This window comes from Vigna radiata, unplaced genomic scaffold, assembly GCF_000741045.1.
Source record: "Vigna radiata var. radiata cultivar VC1973A unplaced genomic scaffold, Vradiata_ver6 scaffold_264, whole genome shotgun sequence".
In the NCBI taxonomy this organism is placed as follows: domain Eukaryota; kingdom Viridiplantae; phylum Streptophyta; class Magnoliopsida; order Fabales; family Fabaceae; genus Vigna; species Vigna radiata.
In genome coordinates, this window is record NW_014543984.1 from 372034 (window position 1) to 392504 (window position 20471).

General features: G+C 31.0%; 1 protein-coding gene across 4 annotated transcripts; it reads left to right on the forward strand.

Moving 5' to 3' along the window:
* The first annotated feature begins 1074 nt into the window (after window positions 1-1074).
* On the forward strand, window positions 1075-19966 carry LOC106755208 (U3 small nucleolar RNA-associated protein 25). Of its 4 annotated transcripts, XM_014637324.2 has the most exons (25): window positions 1075-1196; window positions 1288-1390; window positions 1756-1818; window positions 2508-2629; window positions 3845-4019; window positions 4445-4583; window positions 4840-4963; window positions 5209-5306; window positions 5385-5501; window positions 6372-6452; window positions 7864-8048; window positions 10474-10546; window positions 11495-11554; window positions 11678-11716; window positions 11819-11907; window positions 13008-13072; window positions 13494-13540; window positions 14496-14555; window positions 15226-15297; window positions 16611-16640; window positions 16746-16840; window positions 16968-17073; window positions 18170-18232; window positions 18907-18978; window positions 19453-19966. In XM_014637324.2, exons 3-25 carry the CDS (start codon window positions 1787-1789, stop codon window positions 19528-19530), a joined length of 2022 nt encoding a protein of 673 aa, XP_014492810.1. In that variant the 5' UTR covers window positions 1075-1196; window positions 1288-1390; window positions 1756-1786; the 3' UTR covers window positions 19531-19966. The 4 variants fall into 4 exon arrangements, with proteins under 4 accessions (XP_014492810.1, XP_014492809.1, XP_022633892.1 ...); XM_014637323.2 differs by having other exon boundaries at window positions 1075-1390; XM_022778171.1 differs by having other exon boundaries at window positions 1075-1390; window positions 3845-4010.
* Window positions 19967-20471: the final 505 nt, after the last annotated feature.

Genomic DNA, 20471 nt, shown 5'->3' on the forward strand with positions numbered 1-20471 from the left:
AAAAAAGAAGAAAAAGTTGGGACTAACTAACTCAGGTTTAACAACACCTAAACTTTAAAGACATGATGACCAAATAAAAAATCAAGAAATTAAAATTAAAATATCAATTAAAATATATTTTTTCTGCTATCAAAATATTTATATATATCAATTAGTTTTAAAAGAATATTTAAATCAATTTTAAATCATTGTCACAAACAGTTTCATTCCATAATATTTTCATATAAAATCTAATATTTTTATTTCATGTTATCCTATTTACCATATAGAAAGAGTTATCGAAACACAATTGAACATTATATCCAAAAATATTTCATAAACTTAAATTTATTTTAAATATATATTTTTAAAATATTCCCTGTATTACATGTATATAAATATTTATTTATTTTTTAAAAACAAGATATATAAGCAACACATTTTCAATATAATCGTTGTCGTATTTATAATATATTTATTTATTATTTATCTTTTTCAAAATCTAAATCCAAATTTATTTATTAAATATAATATAAATTCACAAACTTTACAAATATTTATAAATTATTCATTTAGGTCTCAGTTATACAATTCAAATAAAATATTTAAAATTATCAATTATTACATTAATTTTTATACATTATTTTATATTTTATTTTTACTATTAAAATGATTTGAAAAATTAAATCATTTATTAGAAATAAAAGTTTAATTATTTATTATAGACAATATATGCTGAATCTTTTTACACAAATTTATTTATTTATTTAATCTATTTTAAACTTAAAATATTATATTATATCTAATCATCATAAAAAATATTTAATAATAATTTAAATAATATATACACAATGTTTTGATAATTTACTATTGTTTATTACTTTAATTGTTATTATTATTCTAATTTAAAACACAACATATAAAATTAATTAATTCTATAAAATTTACTTTTATTATCAAACATTAAATATAAATAAAGAATACTGCACAGGTACAAATATTAGTAATAGACATAACAACCTAAAATTAATTTAGGGTTAATCAAGTCTTGTTTATATACATTTTGTTTGTCAGACAAAGTTCTCTTTTGCACCCAAACTTTCACCATCCAAACATAACCTTTAGCAGTGAGTTGGGGAGCCTGATTTTCAAAGTTCAAAGATTGCAAAGGCCGCCGTCGCAGAACCCTAACTGTGGCTCCTTTGCCGTTCGTCGGGGTAGCTTACCGCCGTGACTGGTGACTTCTTTACATTTACAGGCACACATTTGTTCTAAGTAATAACCTGTATTACCTTCCTCTCCAAAAAGGCTGCAGCACAACATTACACCAAATTCTCTTCCTTCTGCACACTGCAAAGTGACACTTTCCTTCATATCCTAAAAGCTGCGCATAAGGTGAAACCTACATTAGGTGAGTTTTAGTCTCTCACACCAAATAACTATGCTGCTGTTGCTTCGGGTTTCAAAATTTTCTCCTTCGAACTCGCCAACTTGGCACCAAACTCTGAGAGTTCACTGACTTCACTCCTGAGTCTACCGAGTTTACACCAAAAGAGAGTTTCCTTCCAATTGTACCAATTAATCAGCTAGTTTGATAACCATGCACTCAAGTTTCATTTCACCTTCAAAATCATCTCTCTAGTCTTGTTCACTTTCAATGCCATGGTTTTGAAATTTCTATGCGAAAGTGATTTATGCTCTGGTGTTATATCTCTATTGTCTACTATAAAATTTGGTACTTATTTTATTTTTCTCACTGACACTAACTCAATGCAGATAAATCATTCAATCGAAAATCCTGAACAGTATGAAGACGCTACAGGCTTCTAAATTGAAAAGGTAATACCATGGCTTGTTTGTTCTAGTTTGGGTAGTCTTTCATCTCACTAGGTTTCTGTGTTATTTGAGCTTGTCAGTTCTGATATTGGAATTCCTTGATATAATCTTTTTTCCAAAAGTGACTTATGAGGTGAAAGCTCTCTTAATTGTATGGTCTCTTTGTATTTGAGCTTGTCAGTTCAGATATTAGAATTCCTTGAAATAATCTTTTTCCAACAGTGACTTATCATGTGAAAGTTTTCTTAATTTATTTGTTTTATTTTGGTTCTATTGAACTTAAGACTAAACATATATATATATATATATATATATATATATATATATATATATTTAAGATGCTATTAAAAAATAACTTAATTAGTTAAAATGTAAATATAAAAGAAATAAACCTATTCAGAGTTAAATATTAGTCCAAATTTATGGAGTTTTTAAAACTAGGGACTGAAATGGTACCTAAAAATCAGAAGTTGCAAATCAGTAATTAAACAAAGACCATAATTGCAATTTAGCCAACAAATTAAATTCTTGCTATTAAGAATGTTTGTCAACTCTGAGTTACACTAGTCCCTTATTATATACTCCTTTAATTAAATGATTGAATGTTATACTGGGCTGGTATTGAAAATTGTTTTGTTTTGTCTTTATTTGCCAAAAATTAGAAATTTGCTTTGCTTTTTGGCACTTTTCAGGAAAAGGGAAGAAGGTAAAGGCAAGAAAAAAAAGAAAAGAGGTAACAAGGAGGAAAAAAACAAGGTTGTAGACATCCGTAAACCTCATAGCATGCTAGAGGATGACCATGGTGAAGGAGAAGGTTAGATTAAACATATTGTGATTATATGATTAAAATTGTGATTGTTATTGTGTTGTTTAACTTTCATAAAGTTGCTTTTTGGGTGTATGTACCTAGCTTACGCGTTGGGTGTTATAGGATATAACTTGTCTTTGTATTATACTCTTCTCTTTTCATATATATAAAATATACATCAGCTGAGCGAGAGACTTAGTGACTTTTTATCATCTCCCAATTCAAGTTGGTAGCAGAGCGTGCTGCTGGACCACCACAGCCACGTTGTCTGGCTGCCACCTAGTGATGCCATTGTCATTTCTTTAGGTGAAGTAAGAATTAGGTGTGACTCGAGGAGCACAACCCAACCCTAACTGTCACATAACCTAAAGCTTCACGATGCACTGTTGTCCCTTGTGTCCTTTTTTTGCTATCTCAACTCCAAAACTTTTGCATGGTCATTTAGGTGGCCTAAGTCTAGTAAAGTCAAAGACAAAAACTCCTGTCTTAATTAACTTCAAGTGTTAGAATGCGAATCATGCCAATGAAGAAATCATGTTTGGTCATCATTTCCAAAACAAACTGAAGAATGATGTGACTCAAATTTCTCTACCTTTCATTCGGATATTTGGGAACCTAACCATGTCACATATTTTGGTTTTAGATATTTTGTAACATTTATTAGTTCTCTTGTTATACTTGGATTTATTTATTGAAAGGCAAATATGAGTTTTTATCCATATTCTTGTGCTTCTTTAGGAGCTTTTATCCATATTCATGTCCTTCTTTAGTGAGATTAAGAACAATTTGGAAAAATAATTGAAATCTTCTTAAATGACAATGCTAAAGAATATTTTTCTATTGGATCTTCTTGCTTATCCATAGTGTATTTTACACCAATCTAGTTGTCTCCACACACTAGCAAAATGACATTGCAGGGAGGACAAATACACTTCATTGAAACTGTACACTCTTCAATTTGGAATACAAATGTTTTGTATATCACTGGGAAAATTTTATTCCCACTACCCGTGTTTTAACAATTAATATGCTTTCTTATCTTTTTAATCAAATTTTTGTATGTCCAACTGAAAGTATTACATATTTATGTGGAAGGCAAGAAGCTTTGATATGTATGCAAGGCTTTACAAAACAAAATCCTTTTGTCAAGGCACTGTTATATAAATGTAGTTATTTGTTTCTGATTTCTAATTGATGCATTGTTACCATCTGTTTTATAAGGGTTTGACAATGAGTCTACTAAAAGCAAAGTTGTGGAAAATTTGAGGCAAGATCCTGATGAAAATGATTCTGGATTAACAGAAGGTTCTGAAACCGAAGATGTTGAGATTCATTCAGATGAAGACGATATTGGAATTAATGGTCAAACAGCTTGTGAAGATTCAATGTATTTGAGGTTTTTTAATGCTACTTATCTTTTTATTTTTTTCCCTTTGGAATAGAAGAATAAATTTCATTAGGGAGAAGAGAGAAAAAACTGAAACTAGGGAGTGGGTAAGGGCTAGGTATCCTCTGAAAATGTGGGTATATATGGAGGAAAGGGCTCATAGGTGGCCATTGGATGTGTCAAAACTCTTCAATCTATGTTTATTTTTTTGAATTTTTTTTATAGTTGGCTTCCGTGTTAAATATTTTTTAAACGTGGTTTATAATTTTGACCAGTGTTCAATGTTGTGAATTTTTCGAAATGAACCTTATTATTACTAACTTGTTACTTGGCATTAATTTTGTGTCACTGAATCGTTCTACGTCGGTTGTATATATTTTTTATTTTTATTCTAGCTTAACCATCCTTTAATTTGACATTTTTGTTCCATGCAGCCTTTTCGATTTACATTTGCAACATAGTTTATCGAAAGAAGAAATTGACTGCAAAAGTAATGTGAAATTTAGCTGGGAGACTCCAGCAATTGGCATGAAAAATTGCAAGTGGATAGGAACAGGAAAGAACATTATGGAGGTATTTCACGTCAAAATATTCTTTGGGTTTATGGTAGATTTCATTTCTTCCAACCTCTGAAAATGCAAAATTTAGCACATTTTCATTGCCATTTGCCAGTCTGAAGCTTTATTGTAATTTTGTATTATGTAAAATGCACTCACATGCACACATGTTCGCAATCTCACTTTGGTTAAATATAGATATTCTCACCCTTCATTTGGCTGTTTGCCTTGAAGTACACAATACATTGTTATTTCTTGTTTTCTTTGTTTAGGATTTGGATATCAATTCTTGTCACGGTCTCAAGGAGAAGTTGTCTGAGCATTGGATGGATGTCTACAAGACATCTGGGGGCAAAGATATGAGTTCACCTAAACAAAACATGTTTTTCTCCCTTTGTAAGTTGATTGTGAATGATAATTATCAATTACAATTTGTTGTACATTTGCAATCATAATCATTAATTACCCCTGAGTGTAAATTCTGTGTATTCAGAAAATTTACTATTTCTTCTATTTTCTATTGGACATTTGGTCTGATGGGGGATTACATTTTGGTTGTAGAGGGAAATTAGAAAATGCTAAAAAAAAAACAAATGACTTTTCCATTTTTTAATCATTGACTTCATTTGATGTGTTTTCAGGCAGCAGCTATCGGGATATACTTTACTGTAATAAGAGGCCTTTCTATCTCAAAGGCCTTGAAGATGCAAGTATTATGGATGCGTACATAATGCATTCTGTATGTGTATATCTGAATCATTCTATATGAAGTTATGGACTTTCTGAACGTCTTTGATATAGTGATTTTTATACACAGCTCAATCATGTCTTCAGAACTAGAGACTCTGTGAAAAAAAATGATGCCAAACTGACGAAGCTTAAAGAGTATACTGAAAGTGATAAATTTCGAGATCAAGGTTTTACCCGACCTAAGGTAAAGGTTCCTAATTGTTTTATTATGATGCATATTTTTCTTGTTTTACTTTAATAGCATTACCCAATATTCTGCAATCTATTTTTTGTAGTACTCTTTACTTTGTCATATGAAATATATGTCAAGTAGAAAACAAACATGTTATTTCTTAACATTTTTAAGGGTTAAATAAGTTTTTGGTGCCTTCAAAGTTGGTTTGTATTAATATTGATGCTTCCAATTCTTTCCCAGTGAATTTGATACCCAAACATTTAATAAGTATGTGAATTTGGTCATAATAGTTATTTTGTTACTTTTGAATTAATGACGCTGACATGTTTATTTTGACAGTGTCTCATCCTAGCATACCTAGCAGTATCTTACTAGTATGACATGTCAGCACAATTAATTCAAGAGTAATAAGTTTAGTGTCGGGACTAAATTTGCATGTTTATTAAATTTTGGTATAAACAATATTGCAAATATTTTAGAGGTACAAATTTAAAGGTGGGTCAATTTTAGAGGTATCAAAAACTTATTTAACCTTATATTTAATGGATTTTGTTTACCTGAAATTCATATTTCATGGTGGATTTGATAATGCTCCCCCTTTCCCCAATTCTTTGTTGCTTGTTTAATTGACTAACTTAGTATTCCTCTGAAATGAACTTAAAGTTTAAAGTATGCTTCTATTTTAAGAAATGCTAAGCATATCTTAAGTATGCTTCTATTTTAAGAAATGCTAAGCATATCTTCATGTATATGTGCTTTCTGTTTCTTGTGGTAGTTCTTGATAAACTTAGTATTTCTTTTAATGAACTTTAAGTTAAAAGTAAGCTCTTACTTAATAATTGCTAAGCATATTTTATGTATACTTTTCTGTTTCTCTAGGTTTTAATATTATTGCCGCTAGCAAGTATTTTGTACCGTGTTGTAAAGAGGCTTTTACATCTTACACCTTCAGCATACAAGGTATTTTGGTGTTCTCACTGTATAATATATTTTTTAAAGTATTGTCATGCCAAGCGTTTGAATTGATCCTTATTTGCATAATATGTTTATTAATGAGTTAACTGAAATGATCCACATGGCATAAAATTTAGCTGTCTTTACTTGATATAAGCTAGGTATGTATTGGGGAATTATATTATCTGTCAAACTATGCATACAATTGATTTTCAACAATAGAAAATTAGATCTCTCCATGCATTGTGTTATAGTGATCTAGCAAGAACTCATGAACAAAGTAAAACATAGAAATGATAGAAAATGTTGGAGATCCCATATCCACTAAAGATGTGGTCAAATTATAGTACATAAGTGGGTGTAAACCTTATATTTTATAAACTGGTTTTGTGAAGTTGAGTTAGACTTAAAGTCTATTTCTAAGATGGAATAGGAGTTTATCTTATCAAAGGGTTGTTGGGCTTTTTGTGCTATCCGTTATCTGTTATTGGATCACTCATAAATATCTATTTCCAAGCTTGAGATGTATAGTCCTTGGCATGTCAAGGATCTGTTGGAGATTTTAGATTGACTATAGATGTGACCAAATTATTATATATAAGTGAGTGAAAACCTTAACACCTTACAAGTTAGTTTTGTAAGATTGAGTTAAATTTAACTTTACTTTTTAAGATAAAGCATAATATTCAGTGAATTTCGCTTAGATTCACAAAAGGAGCTTAGAATTTAGAGAACTTCATGGATCAAATCACGTGTATGGGTGTGAAACTCATTTTCTTGTCTCTTTTGGTCTTAGCAATTCAGTGGAACATATAGAACAATTCAACAATTTAGATTGAACAATAAATTGAATAGAAACAAGATTATAATCGGTGCATATCAAAGGAAATTCAAGACGAACCAGGAATGATTGAAACTCATGTATAAATATCATGAATGGGTATGAAACCCATTTTTGGTGTTTAGTGTCTCACAGCCAACACAAGAACAATTAACAAAGGAAATGAAAAACATGGAAGAAGACACCATTTGATAGAGTCAAGACGAGTGCAAAAGAAAATCCCTGCTTGAAAGTAAAAAATTGAAGATAGGATTCATTTATTGAGTAGTTCATAATGTGAGAAGGTCAACAAATGTTTGTATAATGGATATAAACAATTCATATTATTGATTTTAATGCATTTCAAATTTCATGGGTAGTAAAATTCTAACATGAGGGATAGATGTGTGCATCGAACCTTCATTATTATTTTGTTGGCCAAAATATTGCATATACATGTAACATTAAACCAAAATTTTGTTTGATTCATTGGTGCTAGTGTTACTTATTAATATTATCTCTCTTACTGTTGTATTTTCCTGGCGCAAAATAAATAATTCCTTTGGTCCTCTATGGAAATTGTTTTTATTTTTTCAGGTCAATGTTGAACATAAGGATCGATTTACCACTAAATATGGAAGTGAAGAAGATACAGGTGATATAGAAAATGTTGACGAGTCCAAAAATGAAAAACCTCATAAGTCTTCCAAAGCATCTGACTTTCAAATGCTTTTTGGTGGAAATAATGAGGATGACTTCATGATTGGCATCAAATTCACAAGGTAATAATTATACTCTTATGCGTAGCATTGTTTAATGAATTTATTCTTCGGTGCATAAGAAGTGCACCTGAACATGGCCTATTATATTAAGATTATTTCAATGCCAAAATTGTTTGTTATTCTACTGGCAATTAGGTAGGATGACCATTTGATAGGAGATCCCCTTTTGGGTATTTCCACTAATTGTTTGTTATTATAGTGTCGAAACTAGCATGTAAGGTGTGATTTAGATAGTAAATTTGCTTTATCTTTATTTAATGTGAGATTTCCAACAAAGTATTTTGTTCATATTGGTGGAAATGTGAACTAATGGAGAAGCAAGAAGGAGAGCATTGTTGCTAGATCCAATATCGATGTTTGATATTGGTTATAACTAAAACTGAGACTACACGACTTTGGCAACCTCTCTAACAACTAATGTTTGGAGACATTCAAGATACTAATTTTTCTTTGATAATTTAAACACTCTTTATATCACATCAAATCTAGTCTTTCATGGATGGATTATCACTTTGTATTGGGTATGTTGAAGATTTGATTGCATTAAATTGAGAGGTATGGTACAATTTGATAGGGAAATCATTATTAGACATTGGTTTTGTTCTTTATTATTGTATATTTTCTTTGTTATAAAATAGAATTAGAATACTTGAGTGTACACAACACATGAAATTGTTTATATTCCTTCTGTATTTCTCTCGTATGATCTATTTCATCACTGATCCTTACAACATTTTATCAAGAGTCTAATGAGATGGGAACCCAAAGCGCTGCTTTCCCTTTGAGCCCATTGCACATAGATGTGAATTTCTTAGAAATTGTATGTTTTTTTTTTCTTGTTTTATTTTACCTTCCATCACCGTCATTTTCCTGATGAATTTATTTTTGGCAAGCTTTTTCTATTGAGTTTCTTTTTTCGGTGAGCTTTTTCCAGCCATTGACCACCACTAGCTTATGCGAGGACTAGTTTTGCTGTTTGACATGTCTTTGTCTTCTGGACAATTTTGCTCCCTTGGAGTGCCTGCCACACTCTGAGACTTTTACTTTCTGGCAGCTGCCTAGTCATCTGAGCACTTTTGCTTTCTGATACCTGTCGTGTCCTTTGAGCATCTTTGCTTTTGGTAGTTAGCGTGTCCTTTGGGCGTTTTTGTTTGCCAACAGTAACTGTCATGTACTCTGATTAATTTTCTTTTCCTACAACCATCTTTTCCTCTGAGTAATTTTTGCTTTCAGACAGCCACTGCATCATCTATCCATTTTCTCTCTCTGGATACATAATACATCCCAACTCGAGGTGGAGTGTCGATGATATGATTTGAGAGGATAAAACATATTTAAGATTGATTGTCACTTTGACAATGAGAAAGTCATGTTTGGAAATATCTATTAGCTTTGTCATTTTCACTTTGTCAGCTCTAGCAACATATTGACTGATGTGTTCACTAAATCTCTGGAGGGACCTTGTGTTGACGAAATTTGTGACAAGCTTGTCTTATATGACATGCTCTAACTTGAGGGGAGGGAGATATGTGATTTGGTTACTCAAAATAAGTAGATATGATATGATTTAGGGACATATCTTACCAAGTATTTTCCATTACTACCTATTAATTTTGTTCCTTATAATTTTATCTCTTCTTTATTATGTATAAGAATTATTATGTATAAGAATAATCATGTGTGTGCAGCACATGAAATTTGTTATATTTATTCGCAGTTTCTCTCTTTTAAATATGGTACCAAAGATCCTTTGTTATTTGTTTAGTCATCAATGCTATCAATAGGAGAGAGAGGCGTTAGGGAAAGTATAAAATGACTTCTTTAGCTCCAGTGAACAATTTGACATGTTGACTAAGTCACTCAGACTCTCATGTTGGTTACATTTATAACAATTTTTGTTCATGGCATATATGGTTTAGTTCAGCTTTTGCAGAAGGGTTAGAAAAGTATTTTGTATAGTGACATTTATTGCATATATTCTTTATATCCAGGATTTATTCTCTTGTACCCTATCAATGACACTCTCAGTGACTTTGTGAACATGTGGGTATAGGACAACATTCATTATAGAATGTCTATACTAACCTTTTAGATTATTCCAAATGCTTAACTTATTGAACTGTATTCTTCCATTATCTCTGCTACTCTTTCTCTCATCGGCCCATGTTAAAATCAATTTGCTCACTCCCTATCTATGCCCTCTTACATTTCTTAGAATAAGCCAATTTTATGTAGTGATGGTTCCTTTCAAATAACTTTCAGACAAAAAGGGCTCTATAGTACGATGCTTAGATACATATGCACGATATTACTATAGCATCCTCAATCCCATGGGAAGCTGATTTTTCAGTTTGTATTTGTTGTGACTTGCAATGTGAGATGATATTTCAGTTCTAATTTAAATTTTATGCTTTGTTCTCTACAGAAAGACAATCAAGTTGTTCAGTGATTTCCATACCTCTGACATTATTATTGCTTCAGCACTATGCTTGGTTAATGTAAGCATTTTTATTTCCGTTTATTTTAGCTTTTTTTATTCGTATCCGACTCTAGAGATTTCTTTTGCTCCCACTAGATTAACTTTATATTTGTTGGGAATTAACTTTATTCAGTTTTGGGCACTGTGTCCAACCTTCAAGTTCATATACCTTCTGGTATAACTAAAAGGTATTAGGTATTCTAATGCCGTTTTAGTATCTATTTGCAATTTTTCTATAAGATAAACATTGGACCAATTTATATCAGTTGTTTAGTAAAAACATTGTATATGAATATGATATTATCCTTTGAGGGAATAGTCCCTGTTAAATATTGTGTTTATGTTAATTAGGGAAACATAGTCCATATATGTTTATTAGGGGAACATTGTCTTTATTCTTATTATTTTATTTTTACATATTCATTTGTATTTGGGCTTAGCCCACATTCGTATTATTATAAATACATTACCCTATATGTATGCAAAAACACAAAAGGGAGATTTCCCCTCATTTCTTTCACTATTTCATATGGTATCTAGAGCTTAGGTTCTGCTTCATCCTCACAGCGAATTGATTTCTATTGCTTTTCTGACAAGTGACCCTAAATAATAAACAACTTCTATTAGGGTCTGATTCATAACAACTTTCATCTAAGAGAAAAGTTTTAGTGTTTTTTAAACTAAATAAAAATAAAAATTATGTCAAGTATAGAGACCCAATTTTTTTTTTTTTTGAAAATTATAACTTCATTGGAATAGTGTTGCTAGTTATCATGTGGTTTTCTACTAATGTATAAAATACACGTGCTTAATATTATTATTTTTTTTTAAATTTTCTCCGTATTTTGTTCCTTTTCTAAAATATGAATTTAAAGTTTTTATTTATTAGTAATCCTTAGTCTTATGAATGTGTGATGTATCTTTTATAAATGTATTGCTTATAACATCAGATTGTTCAATTTTCTAGAAAATTGAGGAGGCCGGGAGTAATAAGGAAAAAGATGTAGATTTTCTTTCATCCATAGAGGTAAGTTTTCCTAACTGTTATTGTTAGATCATATTTAGTTAGTGACAAATGTATCTCAAAATGTAGTTACCCTGCATGTGGGGCATAAAATATGTAGTTGACAGTATTATTTATCTTAAACAGGTTCTGATTATTGATCATGCAGATGTAATATCAATGCAGGTCTGTAGTGATCTTCCTTTAAATTACTGTAACAAATTGATTTTCCCGTTATTTTGACTACTATATGAATGTTGTTTCTCATTGATGTTAAAAACTTGCCAGAATTGGTCTCATGTGCATACGGTTATTGAACACTTGAACCGCTTACCATCCAAGCAACCTGGAACAGATGTAATGCGCATTAGACCTTGGTATATTCTACTGTAACTATCCTATGTTAAAGTTGTGTTATTTTTCTTTTCTCGTTTATTAGTGTTGACCCACAATTTTTTCCCCTGTTTTCATTTTCTTAATTTAGCACTTACTTAATTGGAGCTATTTATCTTGAGATGAAGCTAACAGAATAAATTATAATGAAGGGTCTGCTTCAAGTCGTAGTGGTGTTTATTTGGAGGATCGGAGATTTTCCATTTTTAACCGTGCCAGTGTGGTATCTTGTTTGTAAAAACCTATCTTACATTTCTCACCAAAACCATTGTTGTGATTGGTAGAGTTATGTTTCATAGCTCTGACAATTCTTTAAGAAATGTTGAGTACCATAATTTTTACATTTCAATTGCTAGAGTTTTGGTGTTATATATCTGTCAATATGGTTCCGTCGTGTGAGATGGAAGAAGAGTTTCACACAGGCTGTTAGGTTTCTGGATTAGGAAACGTATCTAACTCAACTCACACTTTCTCCATCAAGAAAACAGATAGTAAAAAGAATGAATCTATATTGATATCTCAATCAATTGTACGCCCTTACACCTCCAAGGGAGCCTTTTCCTCCTCCACAGGATAATGGTTCCTGTCTCTACAAAAGAATTTAAAAACTGCCTAATACAATGTACAGGAGCTCTATTTATAAGAGCGCTAATTTTCCACCTCCCCTAACTGTTAAATCAGTTACATCTCATTCTTCCTTCTCCTCTCATAAACTCTCCATACCCTATTGCAGGCCCTTGTGTTAGATGCAATGAACAAAATTCAGTATATTGAATTAATACAGCGTCTATTGAGTTAATGCAGTATATATTGCACTGATTTATATGAATACAATTGAATATTTAATGGAAAATAATATTTTTCTAAGCTAACGATGTGTTTGTCAAAGACATAAAAGAATAAGTCTGTTCTTTGACTTGCACTTGAACTCTCTTATCTTTCATTTATTTTTTAGTTGATCTATGAATTACATGTTAAAGTTTGGTTAGTAAAGGTATGTGGGGGGAGGTATTGGAAGTAAGATATACAATTCTGATTTTTCTACACCAGAATTTTGAGATTGTATATTTGTATATTTTCTTAGGTATCTTGATGATCACGCAAGATTTTACAGGCAAACAATAATACTGGGTTTTTATTCAAATCCAGGTAATGATCCTTGCTTCTTCTAGTGATGTCTTTTGAGAGCAAATTTGCATTATTCTGTTTGCCTTTACCTTTTATAGAGGAAGCTAGATCTCTTTTATTCTGTTCAATAATGGGATGTTAGTTTCTAGAAAAATGTATTGTTTTTATTTATTTTTTTCACAAGGTCACCCATCCTGCCTTTTTGCGTGAATGATTTTGGGTATTTGTGTTGACATTACAATTATCATAATAATCATGTTTTTAATCACATTGGCGAAATTTTGACTTTAATTTTCCTTTTCTGAAATTGTTAAACTTATGCTGCATTGCACCTTCATATGCGGGGTGCCAAGTTATGCCTTTCCCATTCAATCCTTTTTTTTGTGAACATTTGAAACATAGCCAAGTAGTCTATTATAATCTTTTCATTTCCTTGTTGCAGATATAAATGCTTCATTCAATCATCAGTGTGTTAATTATGAAGGGAAGGTATGTAACATATATGGTTTCACTGCCTATCTTTTTCGTAGGTTCAAGGTTTTTGCACTGTTTTACCATGCAATATCCTTACAGCACAGGATTTTAGCAGAACTGCAATTCGTCATTGACGGCTTTTGCTTTCCATCATTTTACTATATGGTTGATATGGCAGAGATTGGCCATCTTACACGATTGAATTTCATCTTATTTTTTTCATATTTTAAATTGCAATACTTTAGGGATTTGGAAATTGGAAGCTGCACCCAATATTTTATGGGATAGGGATTATGTACTTGAATAGCAATATTTCATCTATTCTTTATTGTTTCATTTTATTTCAGTTTGGCTTTTTTCAATTTTATTTTTGAGTGTGTATCCTCTTCACTCAGTTTTCTGTTTGTGAACAGTTTTTACCTGTCATATTTGTCTTTACCATCCTTTTCTATACACCCTTCATTATTTATTTATTTATTTCAATCTTATTTTCATTGTCAGTTCTAATTTCAATTTGTTCGGTCTTTGTTTCCTGATTGTCAATGCTTTTGCATCCCTGTTGACAATTTTCGAGAATTAAGAATGACCAATCCTTTATGTACATTTTAAAACTTTTTTTTTCTGAACGCAATACACACGCACACAGTTTTGCTTTTCAGTGGCATCATGATCAGCCGTAGTGCTGGTCAATTTTTGTTTGTGTGGTCGTGGGTTGCTATTTTTTATTGGTAGCCTTCAACCTTGGAGGGCTTAAAGTTAAAGATGCATCATGACTGAAAAGTTCTCAATCTTTCAGACTTATTTTATGGAGGACATTGTTGATATGCCTAGTGAAATGAAAACGATAATCAAAATATGTGCATGCACGTGTCTCTGAGTCTTCCCTCTCTGAGGCAATTACACCAAAACTAATACTTGTTTTTAATTTTTAAATATTCTAGTCATCAGTACTTCTATTTGATATCTGCAGGTGAAACTGATGTGTGAATACAAAGGTGTCTTACACAAAGTGCTACCGGAAATAAGACAAGTAATCTTTTTCAGTATTGCTGGCTGCTTGAATAAATATTCTGCGTTTTGGTCATATACAATTGTGATGCAATTTAGGTCTAGTTGATGCCTGGTTTTTCAGATAGGAAGGAAACCCATCGATCTTTCTTATAGTCTAATTGGCAATGTTATTGCACTTCAATTAACTTGGGTTTTATTACTAGGCAGTATATGGGAAAAGTATTCGTTCTTTTTTATTACTAGCCAGTACATAAGCAAAACAAGTCAGTTATATAATATTATCTTCCTTGCTATACACATTTTATTGTTGTTATATACTTTCTGTAAATAATTAAAAATTAAGTAATATTTTTGAAGATGGTTTATTTCGTCTGTAAATCTTTAGGAATGACTGTAGTATCATTGCTTTACAAAATTAGCATGTTTTAATGGATGTTCAATAATCCAAAAAGTAGGGTGCTAATATACTCTTGTTTCAAGGATCTGTGAACAAACTAATTGGTCTTCTTTTCATGATTTTTTAATATAATATACCAACGTTGCATAATTTCTATTTCTTCTTGATTCTTGTGGTCTGACAATTAATTTTTTTGTGTAGTGTCATCAATTTATATTTTGATTTATTACTATAGGTTTGTGCGTCACTCTAATATTGAGCTAACACATCATTTACATTTTGAACCCTGTAGATTTATGAACGATTTGATGTAGACTCAATAGTAGAAGCTGATGATGCCCGTTTTGATTATTTTATTACAAAGGTATGCATTTTGGATTTTTGATTTTGAAAATATTGATGTGTTGAATTGGTTTTGAAGAACTATCTATCCATACTCTGAAAATTTGATGTCATTAATGTTATTTTTTGAATAACTTGGCTCAAGCCAGATTTCAAATGACCATTGTAACTCTTTAGAAAGATACACAATAATATAGAATGAATTTGAGAGAGTGTATTCTCCTCTTCTGGAATTTCATATTTATAATAACTTGGGATACATCATTTTAGAATAATTACATCTATGTATCATCATTAAGCCTAAGTAGGGTGTAGTGTGCTAGATAATTTATTAGTTGTACCTAGTTTTGCACCTAGGTATCTAGTGCAGTTCCTTAATATATATAAATAGAAGATTGTGAGAGGGATCTCTTAAGCCCTTTAGAAATATATTTTTAGGTTTTAATCATCAGATACAATGTATGAGAGGGAAAAGAAGCCTCTGCCTATTGAAGGCTATTTATTCTAACAGTAACCTATAAGTGAAAACCATTGCTCAAATAATCCTGTATGCCAAACTATAATATGGATTTCCATTGTTACTAAAATTGTGTGGTGCTAAGAAGCCGCTGTCTGGGTTTAGTCTCCCTGATGTCTAATGAAAATATTTTTGCCACATGCCATTCTCATCTAATTCTCAGTCTAGTTCATTTTGACCCACATATGTTCTTTCTTCCACCATTACTTTTTAGAAGCAGTAGGAATGTTTATAATCTGAACTTTGTAACTAAATCTTAGGATTCCATATATCAAACAATAGCAATGAACTGATTATGTCCTTGAATGATTATTTATGAATTCATGTGCTAGTAGTTATTAGGCCATATTAGAATAGGGTAAGAGCAGTTCTTGTCAGTTAATATTTTTACTCATGGCATTTTGTTAATAATGCAGTTTAAACAAGTCAAGTAAAATGAGATAAATATAATATAGCAAAAAAATGGTTTTACTTTTCATTGCGATTGTCTGTGTAATTATGGACATCAGAGGAATATTGCTTATTATCCCTCATTGAATGAAAAATAGTTTAATCATTCTTGCTTAGGACTGCTATACCTTGTTTGTGTTTAGTAATGATGAATCTGTGTCAATTACTAATGCATACCTTGGTAGAAGTCTTGTCTATTTTATGCATATCCTTTTACTTCGTTGTGATCAAAATTTTTCTGTTCAATTTCTTTAAATTGGCGCATTAGGATGGTCCAAGCGGTATAACCATTATTTGCTTGTTATTATACATTTTTTTTTTTGACAAATGGATAATTTAATTAACAATAAACAATTCTTGTCTTGCAGGTTTTCCCCAGAATAAAAGATTTAGATCAGGTAACTTTTAGTGAAGCTTTCACATTTTTTCTATATTTTATGCATGAGATAATTTAAATTGATACACTAACATATTGGTTTTCTTTGATGTGATCTTTGATGCAGGGAGGGACAATGTTATTTACCAGTTCTTACTTTGAATTTATTCGACTCCGTAATTTCTTAAAGTCACAGAATGCCTCCTTTTGTTTGCTTGGGGAGTAAGGATCCATTTCCGTAGTCATCGTGTTGTTTGTTTTATAGTTGAATATTATTTAATGTCAGTCGTTTTTTTCCAAGTTCCTAGTAGTTCCTGTGTTGATGACTGGTCTTTTTTTGTTAATTTAGGTATACAACCCAAAGTGATATCTCTCGTGCACGTCTTTGGTTCTATGAAGGAAGTAGAAAAGTTATGCTTTACACTGAGAGATCTCATTTTTACCACAGATATAAGGTTGCATGGATTAGAATAATTTATTTTTCCCTCTCCCTCCTTTTCTTGTCATTTTTTTTCTGGCCCCTGATTATTTTTATATATGTTTTGTGAAAAAATAAAAGTAACATCTTGTGGCCGTTTTTCAAGTTCATGGCATGCAGTAAGTAACATACATGCTGAAGAGTTAAACATCTAATCCTGAAACTGACAGTTTGTGTTCTTTTTGTCCCCGGAATTTTTTTCCATACAAATTGGTCTCGAGAGATGAAACAGGCCACTTTTTGTGGACATGTACTGTCGAGGTTGAAAGCAACCAATCTTTCCGGAACCAAATTAGATTTTTAAGTATCTGTTGAATTTGAAGTTATAGAAATAAAAAGAGGTTGTCAAACTCTTCAGTTAACTCTTAAACTTTTACAGTTTATTATCCAAACTGAGAGACAGGTTAAAGAGTAAACCTGTGAACTCACTTGAAATCTCGAGTTAAAAAAGAAATAAATGAGTTTCTAATCGAATGTAATTGTTGTCCCACTTTTATTGAACAATGACAGTATTTTCTTTGACTGATATTATTTGAAAAAAATTAATTTCCTTTTGAATTCTTTTTCACATAAAGATTTAATGCTTTTATGAATTTATGTGATTTATTTCATTTATGTAGATTAATCTTATTTAGTTATAATGTTTTATGACACTTTATGATTGTAATTTGATACCCATTTTTATTATGACGTGGAAAAATTGGATTATTATTGTATTAAGAGTTTTATGTTATGCATATATGTCATCGATAAATTTGTTAATATTATTTTTATATTAAGCAAGCTTTTATGAGTTGAATCTACGAGTTAAATTTATGAAGGCTTAATTAGAATAATGAACAATTAAAATCAGTTGCATTCATAGGACTATGTTCATACTAGCACTTTTGGTTGTGCCGAGTGTTTGGGTTGTGTAATTTCCGTTACCCAAGCTAGATTTCTTATTATGAATAGAAAACACCAAAAACTGAAGTGTACATGATATAGACCGATGTTTTTACTCTTATGGGGGTCTATCCTCTGCTTTTATATTTTTATTGATACTAAATAATTAGTTTGTTTCTTGATGGCAGATTCGAGGGGTTCAGAATTTAATCATATATTCACTTCCAGAGAGGAAGGAATTTTACCCTGAGGTAAGCTCGCTTGTAAAATCAGATACTTTTTTCGCCTTGACTAAAAGAGTTCACTAAGGGTATAAAACTGATGAATTAGTAATTCTCTTATGTCTACGTAAATGAATGAAATTGAGAAAATATATCAGTTTAAAAGAACATTCTTGTTCTATTGCATGGTCAACCTTGGAAAACTGAAAAATCCAACATGCAAAGCCTCCTATGGTAGCTAAGGAAACAAACCTGTCCATAAATAAATTTATGGCTAAAATTTTGGAATTGTTCTCCAGTACAGTCAGCAGACTTTAAAAGGCACAACCAGAAAAGCCCTCTTCAGTTTATTATTCTTCATCTGTCTCTATAACATGCATTTCATCAAATTCGTGTTCATGGTTTAACCTTAACAATTTAAGAAAATAAGGAATTATTTTATTGATAAGAATCAATCCTATCACTTTCTCATCATCTCTATATGTAATAATAAAAACCTTTAAAGAAAGGAAATACAAATATGTTGAATTGAATAGGAGGATTCTGCATACATTTTTTCCTAATTACTATGGAGAAATTGGAAACATTTTTATAATAATAATCTGCTATTTAGAACTTTTTTTTTTTTTGTTTTCTATAATTGCATAAAACCGAAAAACATAATGTAGATTTAAGCCTTCATTGCTATTCTTTTGCTATTGCAGATTGTGAATATGCTTGATGGGTCTAACAATATGACTTGCACTGTCCTTTTTTCCTGCCTTGACAAGCTTCGGGTAATAATATTCTCTTTTGTTGCCTCTTTGTACTGTTACTTGCTAGAATTTGGTTTGTGTGGGTTTATATGCACTTGAGTAAAAAGTAGAACGGGAGATGTAAATGTAGATATTGAGATTAAATGGCTTTGTATATTATTGCTTCCTAATTTGTCTTACTGCTACATTTTTCATTTGATTATGCCTATAGATAATAGATGATGACAAACTGTAGACTTTTGTTGACTTGTATAACTGATTAAACATTTTGGATATTTTCTCGCATACAATGTTTATTATATGTTGCACCTTTGCAACAGGGAAAGATAATTTTCGATATTGTGGCAACATAATTGGTTTTGCTCTTAATGTGTGTGTATGTGTGCATATATATAGTCTGTGTGTGTATACACTGCTAGTCCTGCAATCTTGTTTCCTTTTTTGCGTCTCTCTCGTCACAATAATTACTTCTTTCCTTTATGGATTACATTTCAGCTGGAAAGAATCGTTGGCACTACTCCAGCCAAAAGGATGGTGGCTGCGGAGAAGGGTGTTTTTGTTTTCTGTCACTAGAATTCTGCCTGGGACCGTGGTGATGGCATCGTGTATTGGTATGTTACTCTTAAAAATTATTGTAACACGAGCATGACTGGAAAATAGGTTTTTCGAGGATGCATGGAGGGACACTGCTCGACAACAAAATTCATGGAGAAAAATCCTGGGTTGGTTTTGTATATTAGTGTTGATTTAACAGTCAAATGTATCAGAGGCTATTTTTATGAACAAATTATACCATAGATTGAATTAGGAATTTCTAGGATACATTGAGCCAAGATTTTGAAGTTACATTCATCTCACGGATGCAAGAGACTGAGATGGAAAGGGTGAAGCTATCTGAAAAATGTGAAACGTGATTTGAATACAGTATGAGGAAAATGTACTATTTCAAATGAGTTGATTTCATACATTGTATACTCTAATAGCTACATTCACCTTGAATCTATTCCAACACCTCCGTAATTTCAACTGCACCTCCATAAATTTTTATTTTTCTTTTCTAAGATATAAATAAAGAATACATTCTAAATTATATAATCTGAAATATAAATTCATTTCAAATTGTATAATACAAAAATCATATATTTTGAAATATAAAATAAAAAATGTTTTAAATAATAAAATTTACACATTGTACAATTTTAAATACACAAATATATGAGATGGAGAAAGAAATTTATTGAGATGCTGGAAGAGACTGTTTTGGAGTGTGTTTGGAAACTGTAGCGTCAACTTTTTTCTTTAAAAGTCTTTTTCCTGAGTGCATTTGATATACGAAAACCTCCATTTACAAATAAGAATTATGTATATTATCACTGATTAAAACTTTCATCTTTTATAAAGTCACTTATAATTAGGTATATTATAATTTTTTTAAAATTTTTATTTATATTTACTATTATCATGAAATGTACTATTCTATTACTAAGTTTTGCATCTGCTTATCTTCAAAATAC

Excerpts from the sequence above, each read along its gene's own strand:
- LOC106755208 (XM_014637323.2), top strand. The coding sequence starts at position 1,787 with ATGAAGACGCTACAGGCTTCTAAATTGAAAAG. Across the intron at positions 6,453-7,863 it reads TTACACCTTCAGCATACAAG|GTCAATGTTGAACATAAGGA; the intron begins GTATTTTGGTGT and ends TTATTTTTTCAG. Across the intron at positions 14,556-15,225 it reads TGCTACCGGAAATAAGACAA|ATTTATGAACGATTTGATGT; the intron begins GTAATCTTTTTC and ends TGAACCCTGTAG.